The sequence below is a fragment of the Mesitornis unicolor genome, unplaced genomic scaffold, assembly GCF_000695765.1.
Source record: "Mesitornis unicolor isolate BGI_N332 unplaced genomic scaffold, ASM69576v1 scaffold14429, whole genome shotgun sequence".
Classification (NCBI taxonomy): Eukaryota; Metazoa; Chordata; class Aves; order Mesitornithiformes; family Mesitornithidae; genus Mesitornis; species Mesitornis unicolor.
In genome coordinates, this window is record NW_010209360.1 from 1 (window position 1) to 21,924 (window position 21,924).

Sequence of the window (21,924 nt, forward strand, 5' to 3'; positions counted from 1 at the left end):
TATATATAAACACACTGAAGTGAGTTAGGAGGGATTTCTTTAGAGAATTGGTGGTTTACATTAAGTAGAAAAAAACCCCTTCTGACCATGTTAACGAAACAGAAATGGCCTGTGGCATTGAGCCTGTGAGTGCCTTTAGACTGCAGACAAGCAATCATAAAAGCAGAAAGATCACAATAAAGAATGCTTCTTGTCAATAGATCCACTAGACATGGGCAAATGGACAATAAGTAATTATTTTTGCAGCCACAAGAGAGGTAGAAGCTACAAATAACCAACACAATGAAATTCTGTTACTGTTTTGTTTTCTCATTAGGTACATTGAAGAAAGTCCGTCTCTGAGACGTATGACTATGATGAGGGAAAAGGGAAGGCGACAGGCCATTAGAGGCCCAGCATTCATGTTCAACAACAGGGGCACCAGCCTTACCGCTGAAGAAGAGCGCTTTCTAGATGCAGCAGAGTATGGGAACATACCTGTGGTGCGCAAAATGCTGGAGGAGTCAAAAACACTGAATGTCAACTGTGTTGACTACATGGGCCAAAACGCCTTACAGCTTGCTGTAGGGAATGAACATTTGGAAGTGACAGAACTTCTGTTAAAAAAAGAGAACTTGGCACGGATTGGTGATGCCCTGCTGCTCGCAATCAGCAAGGGCTACATTAGGATAGTGGAAGCAATTTTGAATCATCCTGGGTTTTCAGTAAACAAGCGACTGACTTTGAGCCCTTGTGAGCAGGAGCTCCAGGATGATGATTTTTATTCCTATGATGAAGACGGTACCCGCTTTTCTCCAGATATCACTCCCATAATTTTAGCTGCTCACTGCCAAAAATACGAAGTCGTGCACATGCTATTGATGAAAGGAGCAAGAATAGAAAGGCCTCATGATTATTTCTGCAAATGTAATGACTGTACAGAGAAGCAAAAGCATGATTCTTTCAGTCACTCTAGGTCAAGAATAAATGCATACAAAGGACTGGCTAGCCCGGCTTATCTGTCCCTCTCCAGTGAAGATCCAGTACTCACTGCTCTAGAACTCAGCAATGAACTTGCCAAGTTGGCCAACATTGAAAAAGAATTCAAGGTAATGATATGTTTGTGTCTCTCTCTGTCTTTGTTACTGTTTTAAAGTTGCTACTACTTCGTTATGTCCTTAGGTGCTTGAAATTATTTCCTGTGTCCTTAGTTTTTCAATTGCAAATGATGTTTATTGTCGCTTTCGTTCTTGATTTTGAGTTTTCAATATATAAGCTTTTAAAAAAGAACTTTTAATGACAATAAATTGCTTTTGTACCTAGTATGTATAGAGAAAATTGGAGAAAAAAAGGACAGTGTGTATTCTGATAACCTTGCAGCAGATGAAAAACAATTTTGGTTGCTGTAGCAAACAAGGATTGTTTCTAGTTACAAATGCTGAGGATTTTAAGTGCAGAAAGCAGAAACATTATGCTTTTCTTGAGCACACTGCACCATTGACCTTATTCCCTCTTTTTTTGTTTGTACTTATTTTGAAAGATTTCTCCAAATTGTTGAGAATACAGGAAGCAGGGTTTTTTTGATGCATCTTTTAGAAAATGTCACTTGTTCAAAACCAGCTGTTAGACTGATTACAGATGTAGGTCCTGTTATTTGTTTTTGAGCTGTGTCTGGTTTAGTATGTCAGTGCCCTGACTTGTCTGTGTATTTCAGCTTCTCCATCAGACAGTGACTTGGGTAACTGTTGCCCTGTGTTGGTTTTGTTTGGTTTTGGGTTGGTTTTTTTTTAATGACTTGCAGTTCTGCTGAATACCTTGAATTATTCTGTTGAATGCTTTGAAAGGTACAGTGAGGCTCAGTTTCCCCCTTGCTCCCCGCCAACGAACTCCGCAAAATACCAAACCCCAGTAGACTCTGTAATACAAGAAAACTTAGCTTGGGAAATGAGAGATTGTTCTCAGTGTGTAGTGATATTAACAGCATTGTATCTAGTTGTAGCAAAAAATACAATTGAATATTGCAAGGTCAGTGATGGGTACTGCTTTTTAAATCAATATCTTCATAAATGATCTGAGAGAAGCAAAAGATGCATTAACCTTTTCAAACAGCAGCAAGCACTGATGTCACTGTGGAGTACTCAGAAGAAACATACAACAACCTGAAGGAAAATAGGCAGAAATTAATAAAGTGATCTTTACCTGAAAAGGAAGAAACAGTGTTAGACTCCTGAGAAAGGATAGCTCTAGATATAGCTGAGTGAGTAAATATGTAATTTGAAAATAAAGTTTCAGTGCTGAGAAGGACTCATGTATTATACAATGCACTAACATAGAGTAAAAGTCAGCTTAAAACTTCTTTTCTATAGATATGTCATTTGAATGTGTTTTGCTAATAACTGTGTGCTTCATCATGTCCCAGAGGAGAAGGCTTCTAGTCCAACATTTGCACTCCCTATGAGGGAGAATGACTGATAGATTTCTGGTGTGCTCTCCTTTAGGATCATCACTGGAAATGCTTAAGTATTCTGATCAAATTCAATCTATAGCACAACACCGAGCAGAACTGTTTCAGGGTAAAGAAAAATGCACATTTTTTTTTCTGCCACAGAAAATGGACAAAACTGTTTAAAGGGACTTTTGATGATATTCATAATTATTCTTAATATCTATGGTACGTTAAAGCCTGTAGCATTTCCTGTGCATGCTTGCAGCAATGCACTTCCTGGATGTGGAGCAGTTGCACAGAAAATACCTTTCTAGGTGTTTTTCCCACAGAGAAAGAATACAGAGTGAATCTATTTTAAACCCCCTAAAGGCGAAGCTTCATAGTAAATGCTTGCTAAATTTGAACCTTGCGTCTTTTGTGTATGCAAAGGTCAGTCTGCCTCTATTGCTTATGATTTACACTTAACAAATTTTGATGTTCATGTGCAAACCTAAATTTGCACAAGTGTATTAGACATGTAGGATGGTGGCTTAGGACATAATTCATGACAGTCCCTGTGAATATAAAGAACCTTACTAATTACACTGATTTTTTTTTTCTTTTTCCCTTCAGAAGTAAGGAGAAAGGATTTAAAGAAACCAGTGAACCCCCGTTTTCCTTGGAAGATGTAAGACACGTAGCCAAAAATAAGTATTGAAAATGAGTGAAAATAGATGGGGAAACTGGAACCCTGAGGACAATTTCACTCTATTTCTTTCCTCCTCAAGCTTCCTTACTTCCTACTCCTTTGTGAAATCCTTGTTCCAAGCTCCTCTTGCTTCTTCTACTCTTCTTCATCTATTTTATTGTAGTTTCTTCTTGACACTGTTACCCCTTTTTTTCTTTGCATGCACTTGCCTTCTTCTCCTATTTTCTTCTATTCAGTTCTCTCTTTGGATTTCCTCTTTTCTTGTCTCCTTTTTAAGTGCGCACCTAATTTTTTTGTACTTAATTTTTTTCTTTACTCTCTATCTTCCCCCCTTTAGGTTCTTCACTGCATTTTCTAATCCTGGCAAAACTTGACTGGCTTGCCTGAACATACTGTTGACTCCTCTTTAGGTCTGGCTAAGGGAACAGCAAAGATTATCAGTGCCTGGTTGTCAAAACAGCAAGTCATCATTTTAGTGGCCAGTATAGCAGCCTACCATCCCTGTGGCCCCAGCATGAACAGTATTTCTCTTTCTTCCTTTGTGATCCTAGTCTCCATTCCAGGGACTAACAGCAGGATTCCCTTTTAGTCAGAAATTTCAGTTTGTTTTATCTGAGTCAAGACTGCTACCAAATCATAAAAAAACCTCTTCACTCTTCCATACATACTGCTATCACACCAGATTCCAGCCTCTTAAAGCAGCTGATTAAATTATCTCCCATCAGGTTTTTAGGAGTGTTTTATATGCAGTAGAGATAATTAGAAAGAAAGAAGCACTGTTGATGAAGTTCTGCACCTAAGATGCAAGACCAGAGTCCTGTTTCTCTCTGGGCTTCTTCACCAATTTTGATGTTTATAAGGGCTTTTAGAACGCATGTGCCTGCTCAGAAAGTGTGTTTGAATTATATAAAATCTGCTGGTGCAATACCTTTCTTTTGTTGAAAAGAACAAAACCTGTCAAGTTAGAGAAAGTTATGGAGTGGCATTCTACTTGCATCTGTATGAGTGGTTAGAGACCTGTGAGGTGTACTGCTTTGTACATGATCGACTGGCTAGGGAAGCTCAGTCTGGAACAGTATCTTGTCTTAATGTAAAAAAGTGTTCATTACCATAGTTGGAGAATCGTGTTTTCCAATCCCAGTAGCACCACAAAATAATTTGCAATACAAATATTCCTAATTTTTATGTTTTCTTGTTCTGTTTTTAGCAGATCTTGGCCACTGTGGCTGCTGTGGGTTACTAAAGTCAGTTAGTATCTACCTCTCCTTGAGAACTTTAAAACTGTTAATACTGCATAGTGATGGGAGAATTTCTAGTAGTCAGAACCGCTGATGGAACTTTCCTTTGGAGTCACCATAGAAAAAAACAGGACAAGGTAGCTAAAAAGCCACATGATAGTCTCTGTATGCCAGCTCCCAACTAAATACTGTCCTGTGTAACTAAGCTCAAGTCTCGCAGTGAAAATTGCGCTACCTGATACCACACCAGAATTTTGTCCATCATAGCAAAGATCAAAAAGACGTAGTCCTGCTTTATATAGGATAAACCCCTGTTCTCAGTTTGCTAAAAGCTCCTACTGAAACCAGCGGAAGATGTGGACGTGCATCTAAAAGTGGAATCTGTCACTGTTCCAAGTAAATTTACATAGTGTTATCTCAGCTGAACTAACAGAGTGTTCAAGCTTGATCTACATTTAGGTCTAACTTTTAAAAGGACAGGGTTCAGATCCATAATCATTAGTGCAATTATGTGCTTGATTTGCATATACAGTTCCTGCAGTTATATATGCAAACTGACTATGTGCATGATCTCAAAATGGCCATTTAATAGATAATACTCAACATACATCTATGATTGCATATAATGTATGTGAACTACTTAAGCTGTTGTGCATCGTCTCAAACGGTGCTGTTTACAAGAATGTGCCTCATATAATAGGAAACATATATACATCTTGTTTGACTACATGTAGTTGCTCAGAATAAATTTTCTTTGGAATAGCTAAAAATCTTCTGGGTGAAATCAGCTAAAGATTTTTGTTCATATGCTTCATACCTTGCACACAGATTGATATGTTCTTTGTAAAAATTCTAGATGAACTCACAAGGTAGTCTTTACTGTTAGGAATAAGAATAGAATACGCAGAGTTGGACAGGCTGAGATCCAACTGTTGATGTGTGCCAGAGTCCTACGAAACTGCTTGTGAGACACAGTTCTGCAATTCCAGTCGTCAGTTCTCCATTACACACCAGTGTCAGCTATGGTAACTGTGAAATCCAAAATACAAGCTGATATTTTTGATATCACAAAGATGTCTGTGTAGCCTTTTTTTTTTTTTGAGAGAGAGATCATTTAAGATTATGTAGCTAGTAAAACCAGCTGAGTTAGGTTGTGAATTACTTAAAGAAGCACTTTGTTCACAAGGAGGGATTGTCCCTGTATTATGATGAAAAACAGGCAAAGGACCCCACTATATAAGCAGGTCTATTGCTGCCATACTCCCTTTGGTGATCCCCTGAAGAACTTCGCATTAACAAATTGGCAGCTTGCGCTGTATGTGGCAGGGCTTTTCAGACATGGATTTGGATGCTTCACATGGGAAATTCTGGTAGCCTTGCTCAGGACAGGGGAGAGATGAGTGATTTGATGGCTTCATTTGCTTTCAAGTATCTTCTCAAGAGTAAACAGAGGCATATGTGGATGACTGAGACCACAGATTCTGGTTTCTGCTATTCTCACAATACCCTAGAGGTAGAAAATTGTTTGAGAATTGGGTCCCATGGTTACAATGTGGGTAATGTTTGCCTGTTTAATTTTGTAAAGCACTCAAATAGACTGAGAGAAATTTGATTTGCTAATACATAAGTGATGACCTAGAGAGGAAAATCTGTCAAGTTCTCCTAGTGTAAGACTCGGAGCCTCAGTCAGATATTAAAAATGCACATACTGGTTTTCAGTTCTCGTAACAGCATTTGCAAGTAATGTAGCCTGTATTTAATCTTTAAATTTGACAGAATAAAACTTAATCCATCGTATCTTTAATCTTATCTGGCAATAAAGATAACTTTTTTAAGCAAGTGGTCTACCCACCTATCAAGAAACTTGTAGCACTTAATTTTTTCAGCAGAAATATGTGTAACTGTTGTGCAGTAGGCACATTTTCCATGCAAAGCAGTCTGTCTCTGAGGAACCAGCAAGGCTATTCAGAGAGTGGACGAGTGTATTTTTCAAAGTGCCAGGTAATACAGTGTTAGCTGTGAGGGCAGAAGCTTCGCACCCTCTGCCAGGATCGATCAGGAGGTTGGACATGTTTGTGGGGATCAGTCTCCACTTGTGAGACAACAGCTAAATGAAACAATCTGTAGTCTGTTGAAATAGCAGTCTGCATGTGATACTACTGCAATGACAATTTGTCCCCCTCTTGCCAATGTAAGGTCACGTTATACCGGTTCGCCATTTGTAGGCAATATTTCACAATTATAACTGCCTGTGAAAATGTATTCTGCTTGCTTAGTTTTACTAATTGGGAAAACGATGTTAATTGATCTTTTGAGCTATGTGTGTGACTGTAGCAGAAACTCACTTGGATGTGATGAATCTGATGCCAGGCTGTGCTTGTGTACTTGCATGTGTGGTTACAGCTTAAATACAAGGAAAGAAAATTAGATTTTCCTGACTTTTATATTGGAAGTTGTTAAGAGGTAACTTCTTGGTAACGTAACTTTTCGTGTTACATTTCTGTGTTATTTTAAGGAAAAAGAGAATAGTTAAATGGTAGAGAAAATGGACTGCAACTTTAGCAAGGGTAACTATTATTATTTCCTATTAGAAGTCCACTTTTTCTTTTTCTTTACAGTTAGCAAAGGAATGAGAAAAGACATTGTAAGTGAAGCCACTGCCCACAACTGGACAGCCAGTGTTCATTCATGCAAGGACAAAATTTGGATTGTGATATATCCTAAAGCACTTGAATAATGCAAAAACATCGAAACTAAACTTTATTAAACCATAATGAGATTTCAACTTTGAGTATAGCATAGCTAGACATAATACTAAAACAAAGTCTTTTTTTTTCCTTGTAAAATTAAAAGTGCGTGCAAACTCAGGTGAGAAAGAATGTAGTTTCTCTTTTAGCTATATGGTAGTACTGCTGAAGTCAGGGAAGTTATTGTATCCTCCCATATGCTGCGAATAGCAGATTTAAAGCTACTTTATAGTGTTAAATAAAAACTGATTGCTGATCTTATTCCTGTTAAATTAACATTATGCTGTATCTGATGGTTATAATGCTTTTCGCTCAGCCATGTCAGTAAATGCCTTCCTTTAGCTGTAGTGAAATGTGTAAGCTTGAAATTGGAAATTTAAGGGAGAGTGTTCAAGTTCTCACAGATACATAATAATTCTGTTGTGAAGAAGAGAGTTAGGAACATATGACTTAAGTAAACTGAAGACAAGGTATTGTTTGTGGCTTTACTAGGGCTGTTTTTAGTTTCTCCTTTGTCTTCATGGAAAAAAAATCCCACCTTCTTTTTACATTGTCTTACTAATATGATGAAGAACCTCTTTGTGCTTTGCTTAATCATTTACAAGGCTACTTCTAACAGTTTGTACTTAGAGTTCTTGGCCTCTATGATGAAACTTTTTTTCTTGACTTAGACTATCAAGAAAGACGGTTTCCCCTTGGTTTTTTTTAAGACTTCTATTTTAGTCACCATCCTGGAGTCCTTCTCTGCAAAGTTTTCATTTTGTAGGATCTAAAGTCTAATCACTTCCACATCTTTTACTTAAAAGCCTTCTCTACATTCAGACCTCCATGCTTGTAAGTACAGTTCACCTCCTTGACTAGCTTTCTTAACGGAAAAGTCCTAAATGTTAGTCATACTTATGCTTGGTTATCCTTTCACTGAATTTAATCACACGCCAGGATTATTTTTATAATTGGCTCTTATGTACTGTTCTCCTTGGATACCAAAACCAAATCTAAAATAGCCTTATGTCCTGATGGGTCACTGACAACTGAATTAATTTGCCACCTATGAACAAAGGAAATAACTGGGTCCTGTTTAGGTCTATGATTAGGACTGGTTGTTTCCAAGTGTGTATCTGGGATATTAGTCTTCCACAATAGCACAATTCCTAGTAGTTTTGTTTGTCTCCAGTAATGTTTAATTTTGATTCTTATCTGAATCTGACCTATGAGGTTGGTAGCTGATTCCTGAAGTTATCCTGTGCAGCCTCTTTTCCCATCAGGCTGAATGGGACTCTGAGCAACCTGATCCCGTTGAAGATGTCTCTGCTCACTGTGGGAAGGGTTGGACTAGATGACCTTTAAAGCTCCTTTCCAACCCAAACCATTGCCACGATTCTATGGTGCTGTCTTTTCCCAAAGTTATTTGAAACTACTGAGAACATGTTAGTTTCTCTATCCCGTTTTATAGATTCTAAGTTAAAAATGTAATAAAACTAGCAGTACAAGAAGGGAAAAGTTACTTAGGGAAGGGGGAAAACTGAGGTTTTTCAGGAGGAAAAAAAAAAGACATTAAATGAGAAAATTATGAGAGCAGCAAGGAAGCATTTTTGAGAAGGCAGGAACCACAAATGAAAAAGTGATGTTAAAAAGGCAGTGTCTGAAAATGAACAGTAAACACACAAAAATAAACAGAGGACTCCAGCTAGCCTTTTGGTGGTCTAATGGCGGGGAGGGGGGGGCATGGGGAGAAGAAAAGCTGTGAGAAAGAAGGCTATGCTATTTTCAACTAAGCACTGAAACACTCAATACAACAAGGTAGCATAGGCAGGTTCAGTCAAGTTTCCTCCTACAACTGTAGTTTCATGTGAGGAAATCAGAGGCTGCATCTCAGATAAAGAAATCCTAGAAATCTAGCTGAGACCACGTGGATGTGTAAGTGAAGACCAAGGTTTCTACTGAAGTAGATATCAGATAAGAGCTTATAGGTAATGTCACAGAGCTGGTGGAGGACACATACAAGCTGAGATTGTGCAAGCAAAGATTCACATGTGCATGCTTTACAGAGTTACCTTAAAGTTTTGAAATGTAGCCACAAATGTTTTGTCAGAAGAGATAGGAGATTAGATGGATGGAAATCTTTGTGATGTCGACATATATGAGCAACTGAGGAGTTTAAAGGTAGCACCTAAAAGATAGACATAAGCGTGCTTATAGAGAGGCAGCAAAAAGAGTAAGAATGAAGAGTGTGAACGTTATAGAATCATAGAATAATTTGGTTGGAAAAGACCTCTAAGATCATTGAGTCCATCCATAACCTGTCCACTGTTAAATCATGTCTCTAAATACCTTATCTACCTGTCTTGAAAATACCTCCAGGGATGGTGACTCAACTACTTCCCTGAGCAGCCTGTTCCAAAGCCTTGTAACCCTTTCAATGAAGAAAATTTTTGTGATATCTAATCTAAACCTCCCCTGGCGCAACTTCAGGCCACTTCTTATAATTCTATCACTTGTTACTTGGGAGAAGAGACTGACACCCACCTCACTACAGCCTCCTTTCATGTATTTGTAGAGGGTAATAACCTCTCCCTTCAGGCTTTTCTCCAGACTAAACAACCCCAGTTCCCTCAGCTGCTCCTCACAGGACTTGTGCTCCAGACCCCTCACCAGCTTTGCTGCCCTTTTCTGGGCATGCTCTAGTGCCTCAATATCCTTCCTGTAGTGAGGAGCCCAAAAGTGAACATAGTATTTGAGGTGCGGCCTCACCAGTGCCGAGTACAGGGGAGGGATCATTTGCATACTCCTGCTGGCCAAACTATTTCTGATACAGGCCAGGATGCTGTTGGCCTTCTTGGCCACCTGGGCACACTGCTGGCTCATGTTCACCTGGCTGTTGACCAGTATTCCCAGCTCCCTCTCTGCCTGGCAACTTTCCAGCAACTCCTCCCCAAGCCTGTGGCATTGCATGGGGTTGTTGCGACCCAGGTGCAGTAGCTGGCACTTGGTCTTGTTGAACCTCATAAAATTGACCTTGGCCCATCAATCCAGTCTGTCCAGGTCCCTCTGCAGAGCCTTCCTACCCTGAAGCAGATCAATATTCCTGCCCAGCTTTGTGTCATCTGCAAACTTGCTGGGGGTACACTCAATCCCCTAGTCCAGATCATTGATAAAGGTGTTAAACAGAACAGTCCCCAACACTGAGCCCTGGGGAACACCCCTCACCAGCTTTGCTGCCCTTTTCTGGGCATGCTCTAGTGCCTCAATATCCTTCCTGTAGTGAGGAGCCCAAAAGTGAACATAGTATTTGAGGTGCGGCCTCACCAGTGCCGAGTACAGGGGAGGGATCATTTGCATACTCCTGCTGGCCAAACTATTTCTGATACAGGCCAGGATGCTGTTGGCCTTCTTGGCCACCTGGGCACACTGCTGGCTCATGTTCACCTGGCTGTTGACCAGTATTCCCAGCTCCCTCTCTGCCTGGCAACTTTCCAGCAACTCCTCCCCAAGCCTGTGGCATTGCATGGGGTTGTTGCGACCCAGGTGCAGTAGCTGGCACTTGGTCTTGTTGAACCTCATAAAATTGACCTTGGCCCATCAATCCAGTCTGTCCAGGTCCCTCTGCAGAGCCTTCCTACCCTGAAGCAGATCAATATTCCTGCCCAGCTTTGTGTCATCTGCAAACTTGCTGGGGGTACACTCAATCCCCTAGTCCAGATCATTGATAAAGGTGTTAAACAGAACAGTCCCCAACACTGAGCCCTGGGGAACACCACTTGTGTCTGGCCTCCAACTGGCTTTAGCTCCATTCACCACCACAGGTGAAGGTTTACAGAAATGTCTAGACTCCTGAGTCATTCTCTAAGAGACGACCTTTACACTGACAACACCACTGAGCTACAGAGAAACATTTCTGTTTCTGTAGAAGGCTCTATGAAAGGACTTGGATCTTGGACCCGTCCTTTGAAGAAGCTGGTTTCTGTGACTGGCATACAAGTTCATGCCACAGTCATTCTATGCAATTACTTTGTAACCCGTTGTACACCTTGTTGGGTGCAAAGGGATTCTAAGGGTAAGTGGGAAGCAGAGCGGGGGAAAAGAGATGGGTAATGAATATGGTATACATCAGAGTAAAAATAAGCAGCCATTTTAGCAGTGTAGGAAGAGCCGAAATATATTCATAGCCTGGGAGGCAACTCTGTAAAAATTATTTCATTAATTGTCTGCAAGGTTTTTGCAAGGTTGAGGTTAGTATTTCAAGAGTTCTGGTCCTGGTTGTTTTGTGCAATTCTTGCTTATCTGTTCAACTTCCCCTTGCTGCTCATTGGAGTTACTTTCATCATGCCATTATGTAATGTCTCCATGCTCTGTTAAACAGCTGTCATCATCTTCTGGTCAAGTGGCCTCCTCTTGTGAGAGAAGAAATGATTCTGCTATACAAGAAGTCTGTAGCGTCTGATGTGCTTCTAATGTGACTTAGTGTGTAAAAGTCAAACAGTATTCATTTTTAGTAACTCGTACAGGTTCTTTTTTCCTTTCCATTGACTCTTAAACATGTTCATCATGGGACATTTTCTCTAACCCTTCTGTTTCAGAATGACTATCGCAAGCTGTCTATGCAGTGCAAGGATTTTGTGGTTGGTGTTCTTGATCTCTGCCGAGACTCAGAAGAAGTGGAAGCCATTCTGAACGGGGATTTAAATTCTGAGCCAGTTGAAGCACAGAGACACAGAGCATCACTGAGCCGTGTGAAGCTGGCCATTAAGTATGAAGTCAAAAAGGTAACTCCTCATAGCCAGTGCTTTCAGACAGTGCAGTAGGATGGCCCTGTCATTTTGTTACTCCACAGGCGTTATGAACTGGTGGTCAGATGCATTACTGAGGTATAGTGTGTGTAATCAAGATTCTCACAAGGCAGAAGCTCGCAGAAGGGGACTACAGTGAAGGAGTTTTGTTTAATCTACTTTCCACAGATGAGAATTGGCAGGAGATTTTAATGACATAACTCAGCTGTGTATAGCAAGGCCATCCACAGTTGGTTAGAGTCTTCTCAATTAAGCAAAAAAAAAATTTTGTTGGAGCCAGATTTTTGCTCAGTTGAAAGGAAGGATGTATCTTCCTGCCAGTCTGTGTGATAATATCTAATCCAAAGAGAATGCTGTATTTGTGGAAGTGTTGGTTTCAACCAACGAGAAAAACTGGTTTGATCATTATTTCTTTTTATTACCTTTGCTTTCTACCTTAAGTAACATAATTGGGCAAGTAAATTCTGGGAAGTAAGTCTTGCAGCTTCCGACTAGTCTCCTATCAACACATATATTTTTTTTGAAAGAAGGCTCTTCCTTTTACTACTTTGAAGAAGGAAAAGAGAACATTTAAGTTGTTATTAAGTATCTTATTTTTAATTTATTTTACAATATGACCGTAAATCAAACAGGGCATCTGCAACTGTGTAGGCATCAAAAAGGCAGTATTGTAGTGACAAATTCTACATTGTTTACTCTGTGTGTTCCTTTAAAATTATTTTTAAAGTCAGCCCTGAAGATGTATGGAATATATTTGTGGCTAATTAATCAGTTTGTTTAAGTTCTTCATCTTTGCACCTGTATTTATCAGTGTTTTGTAAAGTACAATGTGTTTTCAGTTGATGCCTCTTGAAATATTTTTAAATTTACAGTTGTTTTGTGAATGAATGTTATGCATTGAAAAATGGAGCTCTTTGTCACACATTTGACATAATGAACGTCCAATTATTGTTGCAGTTTTCAATATATAGCTTTGTTGTTCTTCTCAAGATCCCACTACCCTACCATAGAAAATAATTAATACTGTGTCCTACTGTGAGAGGACTCAAGAAATACAGCAATGCCTATGTATTATTTACAGCTACCTATTTAAATGCTTAGCATAATTTCCATTCTTAACAGCCGTTATAGTTTCATCATCTCTGCAAGAAGTCTTGTGTCTTTCAGAATGAATAACACTGTATTCTGTGGCCACCTGTTGAGCCAATCTGCCATATAAAATGAATTGTAAGCAACCTGACAGAACAACTGGGATATGTTGGTGTTTATTATATCCTCAAAAGAGGGTTAACAAAAATTTTAGATTTAGAACCCAAACAACAAATCATTGTTTCCAATATAAAATTGGTCTACGGCAGATAAATGCATATTAATTACCAAAACTCACTGTAAATATGTACAAGTATTAAATTAATTAAAAAGAATGGAACAAGGGAAAAAATCAAAGAACATAAAGCATGTTACCATATCTAAATGCCATATGAATTATTTACGCTGTTGCGTTTTGTTGTGTACCAAACCTTTGCTGAGACTCGTGTTTCAGCTTTTTTGCTGAAGACTGTGGTTTTCTTCAAAGTCATTGTCACTGATGAAATTCATTGCTGAGCAAAGGGCCACCGAAATGTTCAGAATAACAAAACTCTACACAGTGCAAAAAAAATTAAAAAAAAGACAATTCCATATAGTGAACTTGTTCTCTTCTGTTGCAAGAGTATAAAGTCAAGGTTTTGCCTCCAATTCCTGACAAATACAGTTCAAAACGTACAAGACTAATGATCTTGGTGGAAGGAAACAAACAGATGGTGTAGAGTTGTTAACATATTCATACACGTGCTCTTCTGTGTAAACGGCCATTACAGGGAGCATGACAAGGACTGAGCCAGGCAACATCTTTGCCATAGTGGTCCTTTAATGCTGGGATTGGCTGTGTTACAACTGCAGCAGATTATAGCAATGTGCTGACTGCAGAACAGATTCAGATGAAACCACATAGGGTGCTTTCAACTCTGTAACTGTAGGAAGTGGACAAAGATGGAGCTTATGTTTCTTAGATTTCAGTAAGTATTTCTAGCTGTGCTTCTGGGTCAGCTACATTAGGGTTCACCGTACAGCCAACAGAGCTGCCGTTCCATGAAATGGTTAATGAGCTGTATGCCCTTTGCAAAGGGAGGAGAGAAGAAAATGCATATGACAAGTGAGCAAATGGGCTCAGAAGTTCACTGCTAGGAAAATGCAGTTTTTAATTCTATTAGTAATTAAATTCTTGCACTTAATACCTTAGACACTGCATTAAAGAGTAGCTTGTCCTTTAAACAGGATATGATTTTGAAGCTACAGTCCAGACTGAAACTGCAGCCCCAATAGTGAAGACCTAAGGGAATTACAAACCAAGAAGATCTAGTTAGAACAAGTAGTCTTGCTCTGTATGCTGAGTTACTGCTGTGGTAGTGCTTTTAGTATTGTATCTTAACTCTGTCTTTAGATTGCCAACAGAATTTCAGAGACATTGCTGACAATGGGCCAAGTTCTGCAGTTCTTGCTGAGATAAAATTTAGAATGGAATTTGCAAGCAAAATCAGTAAAGAGTTTGAGTAAAATCACAGGATTTAATTTTTAAAAATTGAAGTTTCTAATTGGTAGATAAGAAAGAAGATACAAAATTCTCTTTGTATGTTTGTATATATCAGAGTATGTTGGGAGCTGTTCCTGCTGTCTAAATTCAGTCATTAGGGTGTTAGGAATAACATTATAATCTCTCTTAGTCATACAGAAAAATATTTACATACCAATGAATTGGTTCGTGGACATGGAACTGAATGCATCTGAAGTGTTAAAGTCAATCATGCCTGGAAGAGCATCTGAATTAAAATTGGGATTTTTTTTCAGCGACCAAATACTGTCCTTATGCATCTAGTTGTTCACTGGAATTTGGATTGGATCCTAAAATATTAGATGAATGTCATAATAAGATCAATGTATGTAATGAAAAATAAGAAACTGCATGGAAAGTAGGATGAGAGAAGAGAAATGCAGAAGGAACAAGGTTGTGGTATGATGTGACTGGTAGGTGAAATATGATGTGAACTACTGTCCTCTAAGGAGATGAAGCGGGGGGAGGTGAGGCGACAGATACACAGGGGTCGGAGGGAAGGAACATAGAAGAAGCTGCCGTTGCTGAAAACAAAAAACAATGAATTCATAAATTCAAATATTTCATCAGAGCCAGAGAGAAGGATGAATTTCACAGCTTTTATGGATGGGAGAAATGGCCCGAGTTGCTCTGAGGGCTTGGAAGTTGTCCATATTGTGCACCTGCCAACAGTTAAATAAGTTACTAAGATCTTCTGAAGAGCCCTTAGACTTAATGCCAGAGAAGAACTTGCTACAACCATTGACATCTTACTCACAAACTCCTTTTTCTGCAGAAAATTATAGCACAGGCAGATCTCCTCATAGCATCAGATCAAAATGTTGATAGGCCAAGAAGAATAAACCAGCGCACAGCTCTGGATGAGATGTGCGAGGGTCCTTGGGCTGATTCCTAGCCCTCGGCGAGCTCCCTTAAAGCTCCTTTCCTCTTTCTTCCAGTTCTCTCTGGTAATAGGAGAAATCATGTGGGTGTTTCTTCTGTCTCCTCTTCCCTACAGTTTTAAGCCTGCTTTTGAAAATAATATTCATAATTTGAAATAATTGTTTACTTTCCTGTCTTTGGCCACAGTTAATCTACTGTGGGATTTGTCTCTTGAAGTCCTGAGCTGGCAGTTTTTATGGTGCATAAGCTTCAAAGGTGATTGTCTAATAAAAAGAATACAAACATAGTTCGAGTTGACATTAATTTCTTAAAGGCTTTAAAAATATTTTATTCATTTATTTTGGCCATTCTGCCATAGATATAACCTACTTTAATGTATGATCTAACGGGTTAATGAATCACATGCCAAAATACTTGGGGACTTTTGTCCTTTTGTCGCTTTGAGAGCAAAGTAGATTAAAATACAAAGATTGCCTCCCTTTTTAAAGTTCATGCAACAGCTTCAGGTTCCTCCTCTTGAGAGATTTAAGTCCTCAGTCTTCATTGCCAGTGATTTAATTTGATTTTTTTTTGACAAAGTCTGCCCTGTTGTACTACTGTATGTACTTTTTAATGAGATTTGGAATATAAATGAAGTTTTGCAGGCAAGACCTGGCAAACGACAGTGTTTATAGTACATTATGATCTCAACAGAGTACAAAAGATACCAAAAAATGGATATCCAAGGTCTTAACAGTATTTTTGTTGCTGTTGTTGACATATAAGCAACTTGAATCAAATCTCACTCTTAATCCAACACAGTTATCAGAATTATTTTCAGATCCTTTTTGTGAAACTGCCTATCATTCTTTACTCAGATTTATTAGTAATTGTCAAATTATTGACAGTTACATTGATAATATTTTCAGATATTTGTATACATCTACTCTTGTGGTTTCCCTTATTTTTTTATACCTTTTAGCCCTTCTGCTCTAGAAATAAATGACCAAATACTTAATATTGATAAATAACAATGTAAACAAATCAACAAAGATAAAAGGAACCTCTCATAAAAGAATTTATTAAAAACAAAATTATCTTGCTCAGAAATCACTGAAACATTACAGATCTTATTTGAGCGTTCTGCAATGTGTTCTTAAGCTGTTAAAAGCTCATTGAAACTCAAATAATAGCAGAAGACTCTCTAGTGATAATAATCTGTACACTCAGGATACTTCAAGTTTTTAAAATAGTGAAAAAGTAAAAGTTATTTTTGAAAATGTAAAATTTGAGGATTTAATATATTTCAGCTGGGATAGAATCAAAGTCATGAACTTTGAGAAAATACAAAACTGTATGACAAAATGCAGTCTATTACAGAGTCCTCAGAGCATCATCAAAACCGTAAGATCATCTTTTCATCTGGTTCACAAAAATAGAATTTCCTTGTATTACTGAGTGATAAGTTTTATTTTCCACAAACATAAAAATGTGTTTGTAGTAAGTGGCTTCTGATTATTTTTTGAATCCCACGTCTAAGTAGAGGTGATAGCTAGCACCACTGATGCTAGTAAGAGAGAAGAAACCCTTTCAGTATTTGTCTCTGTGGCTTCTACTGAGTTTAAAATTCTGTGCTGTACTTTTGCTTCATTGCCTCAGTAACTTTTAGACTGAAAATGTATGGATGATTAAGGATGTATTTGCAGCCTTTGTCAAAGAACCAAATCAAATGCCAATGATGTTTGAGGTCTGTGAAGAGCATATGCATGAAAGGAACAGGCTAACAGTGGATTATGGTCAGACCAGAATTTTCAGTCTCTGCAGAAATTCTTCCCATGCCTGGGATAATTTTGTTTTGCTAAGAAATTGTTGAAAGTTAGGACTGAGGTTCTACCCTGACAGGGTCCAGTTGGGTATGTGAAGCTGTTGTAATAATGTACAGAAGGCTTCTATCAGCAATGACTGTCTGCATGTACAACCCTGCCCCAAAGGGCTTCTTTAAATGAACTCAGCAGTTTCTTCTTTATTTATTTGCCTTTATTTTAAAGGAGAGAAAAAAAGCATGTTTCTTAAGGTCTAAATTAACATCAGGTAGTTAAGGTTCGCTGATCATATATGTACCAATTATGTAACTCTTCTGATAAATTATAATATGTCTTTGTTTTCTTTCTTTTTCTTTACAGTTTGTGGCCCATCCAAACTGTCAGCAACAGCTGCTGACAATCTGGTATGAAAATCTCTCAGGATTACGGGAGCAGACCATAGCTATCAAGTGTCTGGTTGTCCTGGTTGTGGCATTGGGCCTTCCATTTCTAGCCATTGGTTATTGGATTGCACCATGTAGCAGGGTATGGACGTCTATAAATTGTAAATCTTGTAGTATTCTGAGAGCCATTTTTCAATTGCTGGCATTCAAAATGCAACACTGTACCTCTAATTCTTATGCTTCCAAATTTTAACTAATTTATGATATTTTTAGTAATCTCTAGTCTTGAGCCAGAAGGTTCTGATGTTTTATTTGCACTATAAAGAGGAGACCACAGTGATGAATTATGAAAATAAATTGTTAAATTGAAAGAAACTTAAGCTTGCTCTTTTTTTTTTTTTAATTTCCGTAGATCGTGCTCACCTCACAATCTATGCTATGTAATAGTAACATGGATTTTTAAAAAGTCACCACTCAGATTCTGTAATAGGTCTCCTCTGGTGGCATCCTGAGATCTGATGCTGTTCCCATGTAAACCATTAGCAGAACATCTGTTGACTTCACTGGTGCAGAACTTAATCTTAAGTAAAATATTTGTTATTACTGCCCTGGGAGTCTTGTTTACCAGGTGAACCACAGAACAGAAATAAACTTACACAGTATTCCCACCATGTGGTAGGGTGTATTTGTAAAACATTGCAACTGTAAACACTTAGTTTTTAAAATTATTTGAAAATATATATGGGTGCTTCCAGATTTCCTCATTATCTCAATATGAAAATTACAGCAATTTCTTTGACATCCTTACAGTCTGTAGCTTGTGAATTATCTGCAAATGAAGCATATTGACAGATCTTTGGTAAATCAGAAGGAAGACAGATTTCTCTGTCGCATTAATGTTTTTTTAAAAAATGAAGTAAATTTACTTCTGTGCTGAATGTGGTCATTAAGTTTAATTTCCTTTAAAAGTGTAATGTGAGTTTCACTCACTTATATTTTGCTTTTGTAGTTCACCCTCAAAAAGGGTAAGATTTTGCTCATCTCTTGCATATTTCAAGGAAATCTGTTGCTTCCTCTGAGTTAAATATTTATTATTATTTATTTATTTATTTTTGTCATTTAAAGATAAACCTTTATGAAAATAGTATAATTGTTACTATCATTATTCTCTGAAATGTCACTTTCTGTGATTACTGTAGTAAAGATATTTCTCACTCACATCTCTGTATCATAGAAACATATTAATGTATTTTTTAGCTAGTCTAATATGAAAAAGTGACATTTGTCCTTGAGCTTTAATTCCCAGTACCAAACACCTGCCATTTTTTCTAGGGCTCATATCAAATAAAAGTACTGTTCGTTCATATCAGTTGTTTGATACTGTAATTTCAAAATGCTTTCTAAAGGTCAGGAGCAGGAAGGGAACCTGAGATTGTTTGCACAGGTAGTAAATGGTGTTTAGTGTGTGCTGATCTGCTTAGTTCATAGTAGCTGACCCCAGTTTCAGGAAAACCGTTCCTTGAAATAAGAAAGCTACTTCCAGATCTCCGTCTGCTGAACTTGTTTTTTTCTTCTTATACAATTCTGCTGGTAATGCAGCTTTTCATAGGGGATTTTGGAATATTTAATAATATTGGTAATGTGATACACTATCACATTAGAACTGTATATTAACATTAATAAAGATTGGGCATTATATGATGAGCTGTATATTGTTCTGCTGTACTGAAGGAGGCAGGAGAGCTTTGGCCTCGAGAGGTACACAGCAGCGAAGATGAAGTTGTCTGTCCAGCATCTACCTTGTCCCAATCTTGTGCAGAGACAAGCACTGTCCCGTTCAGGCCACAGAAAGGGGGCGTATTCCAAAGGTACTGCTCCTTCGGAAGGGAAGTAGGCTGAGAAGGACACGTAATCCTCTGTGTTCATACCCTGCAAGAGGTCTCCAAAGAGCGTCATTAGGCAATCTCAGTGCCAAATCTGTGCTTGAGCTAATGCACAAATTGCTGTCTGTGGTGCAGCCTCACTGATGCCCGTATTCTTTCAGTGTGCAATACAGAGTTGCAGCAGCACTGGCAGCACGAGACCTTCACTGCCTAAATAAAGACTCCTGGCAGTATTGGCCTCAAAGGGGTGGGCTGTAGCTTGGCACTTCTGACATCGGCTTGCAGGATAAGACTAATACGGGTGGGTTCACAGACTTTTCTTTTCCATACAGTTGGTAACAGCAACAGGCCCATTGCTTTTTCCAGTGTGGTCTTCTGGAGGTAGCCGGTCCTTTCTTCTGGTGCCTCTGCTGTTGCTGTTTTGTCCTTCTCGTAGGTGCAGATGTGAATTAAATCAGCTGAATTTATTTAAAAATAGTAGTATTTCTGATATTGTTCTTACTCCATTCTGATGAAATGGTCATCATTTTTAGTAGACACAGTATATTTATTTGGCACTTTAGCTGTGAATACGTGTTCTGTGGATGGAATACAACAGTCAGAGATGAGAAAATGAGTCTGTAATTTTTCCTAGAGCTAGTTTATAGTTGTAGACAAGCTAATAGTACTCTCCTGTTGGTAGGGAACGCATTTTGCTACTTGGAGGTTTTATCTGTGTATTTATTTTTACAGGGGCTTGCCCTGCCTCCCCACTTTCCCCCATTGCTTTCTGTGACTAATAGATCAAACTGCTTTTGATCACTGCCATTGTGCATTGTGAATTCCTTGGAGTTTTCCCCCTCAAACATTGCCATCTAGCGCTTATGGAATAACATGGACGCTCGCTAACAGATGAGCAGCCATGAGGCTGCCTTTGGGAGTCTTCTGTCTGAGATGGTAAAGCATAACAGCTCAGTGCACTTGAGAGTATCCTTTAAAAATGTGGTTTCAGACCGTACTGAGCTCTGAGTGCCCATTTATGCTTGTGAAAAGCCTGATGAAAGAGTTTGTTTCTTTGAGAAAACTGAGTCACTGCTTTCGTTCTGCCTTTGCAGCTTGGAAGAATTCTTCGAAGCCCTTTTATGAAATTTGTGGCACATGCAGCATCCTTCATTATTTTCCTAGGCCTGCTGGTGTTCAATGCTTCAGACAGATTTGAGGGTATAACAACGTTACCGAATGTAACTGTTACTGATTACCCTAAGCAGATCTTTAGGGTGAAGACTACCCAGTTCACCTGGACAGAAATGCTGATCATGGTATGGGTACTTGGTAGGTATATTACCCCTTCATCTCTTTGTCAACTGTTTTCCTGCAGATAGAAATTCAAACAGAAAGGAGAGAAGCCCAGGTCCCAAACCTTTGTTCCAGCTGCTGTGTGGTGAGAATAAACCCTTAGGGCAGATAACAGTACATTAGAACTGGTGTGAGCATTAGAGCATTTCTAGGCTGCCCCCTCTTGCAGCACGGGGTAAAACTTTGTTGTTTTACCACACTGGTAATTCTGGCATTTGTAGCAGGAGCATGGGTTTGCTGAAGAGAACAACACAGGCAATTATACTTTACTGAAGTGGTTTTCTTAAGAGGATCAGGAAGCTTATGCTGCAGTATGTGTTAGAAGGCCAGGAGTTCCTGCTGCTCAGTGTAAATGTGCTGGCACGTCAGTGCTTAGGTAGCATTGCTGCTTCGGTAGCATTTGGGATAATCAGTTTCTGCCAGTGTCAAGGAACTAATGAGTCGGGGCGCATTACTCAGTTTGGGTTTTTTCCCCGTGCGTTTGGTTTTTTGGCTTTTATTTTTCTTTCTTTGTTTGTTTTCCACAAAATCTAATCAACCATCAGCCTGTTTGAAACTCTGTATTGCAGAAAATGCTATCTTCTAGCATTTCATCAAAGTCAGGTGCTTTATGTAACAAAATGTCAGTTAGCCAGGTGATAATGTAGCACTCTCAGGTTTTACAGGCTGCACAAGAGAAACTGTTGCTGTGGCTGCCACGTGAATGCATCTCGCTCTGCCTTTTGAATCACCCGTATCTCCTGGTCTAAGCACTGCTTTATCATAAGCTATGTTAGTGTAGGTAGATGCGTATCCCTTGTACGCTGCCTTTTGGTAGTCCCACCGTATGTTTGTAGGGAATGTCCTCTTTATTTGACAAACAGCAAGAACTGAGATTTGTCTCTGTAACTGTCACTGTGGTAAATTTCTTGGACATTCAAGAGACAGCCAGCCTCAAGCCAGTCCAGTGCGTGGCTGCTGCGTGTATGGTTGCAGTGACAGCAGTAGCCCCTCTGAATTACCCAGCTGGAGAAACAAGAAAACAAGCTGGGGGATTGTGGTTTTCTTGTTTGATTGGTTTTTTGGTTGTGGGGTTTGTTTGTTTGTTTGTTTGTTTTTCCCTAC

The 21,924-nt window shown here is 38.9% G+C and overlaps 1 protein-coding gene across 1 annotated transcript in view; it reads left to right on the forward strand.

Moving 5' to 3' along the window:
• The first annotated feature begins 320 nt into the window (after positions 1–320).
• Positions 321–21,924, forward strand: part of LOC104547247 (short transient receptor potential channel 3-like) — a 35,181-nt gene continuing 13,577 nt past the window's right edge. The window contains 4 exon segments of the mRNA XM_010192859.1: positions 321–1,088; positions 11,676–11,861; positions 17,580–17,744; positions 20,580–20,796. Of these exon segments, the coding sequence (XP_010191161.1) occupies positions 348–1,088; positions 11,676–11,861; positions 17,580–17,744; positions 20,580–20,796 (1,309 nt within the window). The 5' untranslated portion in view covers positions 321–347.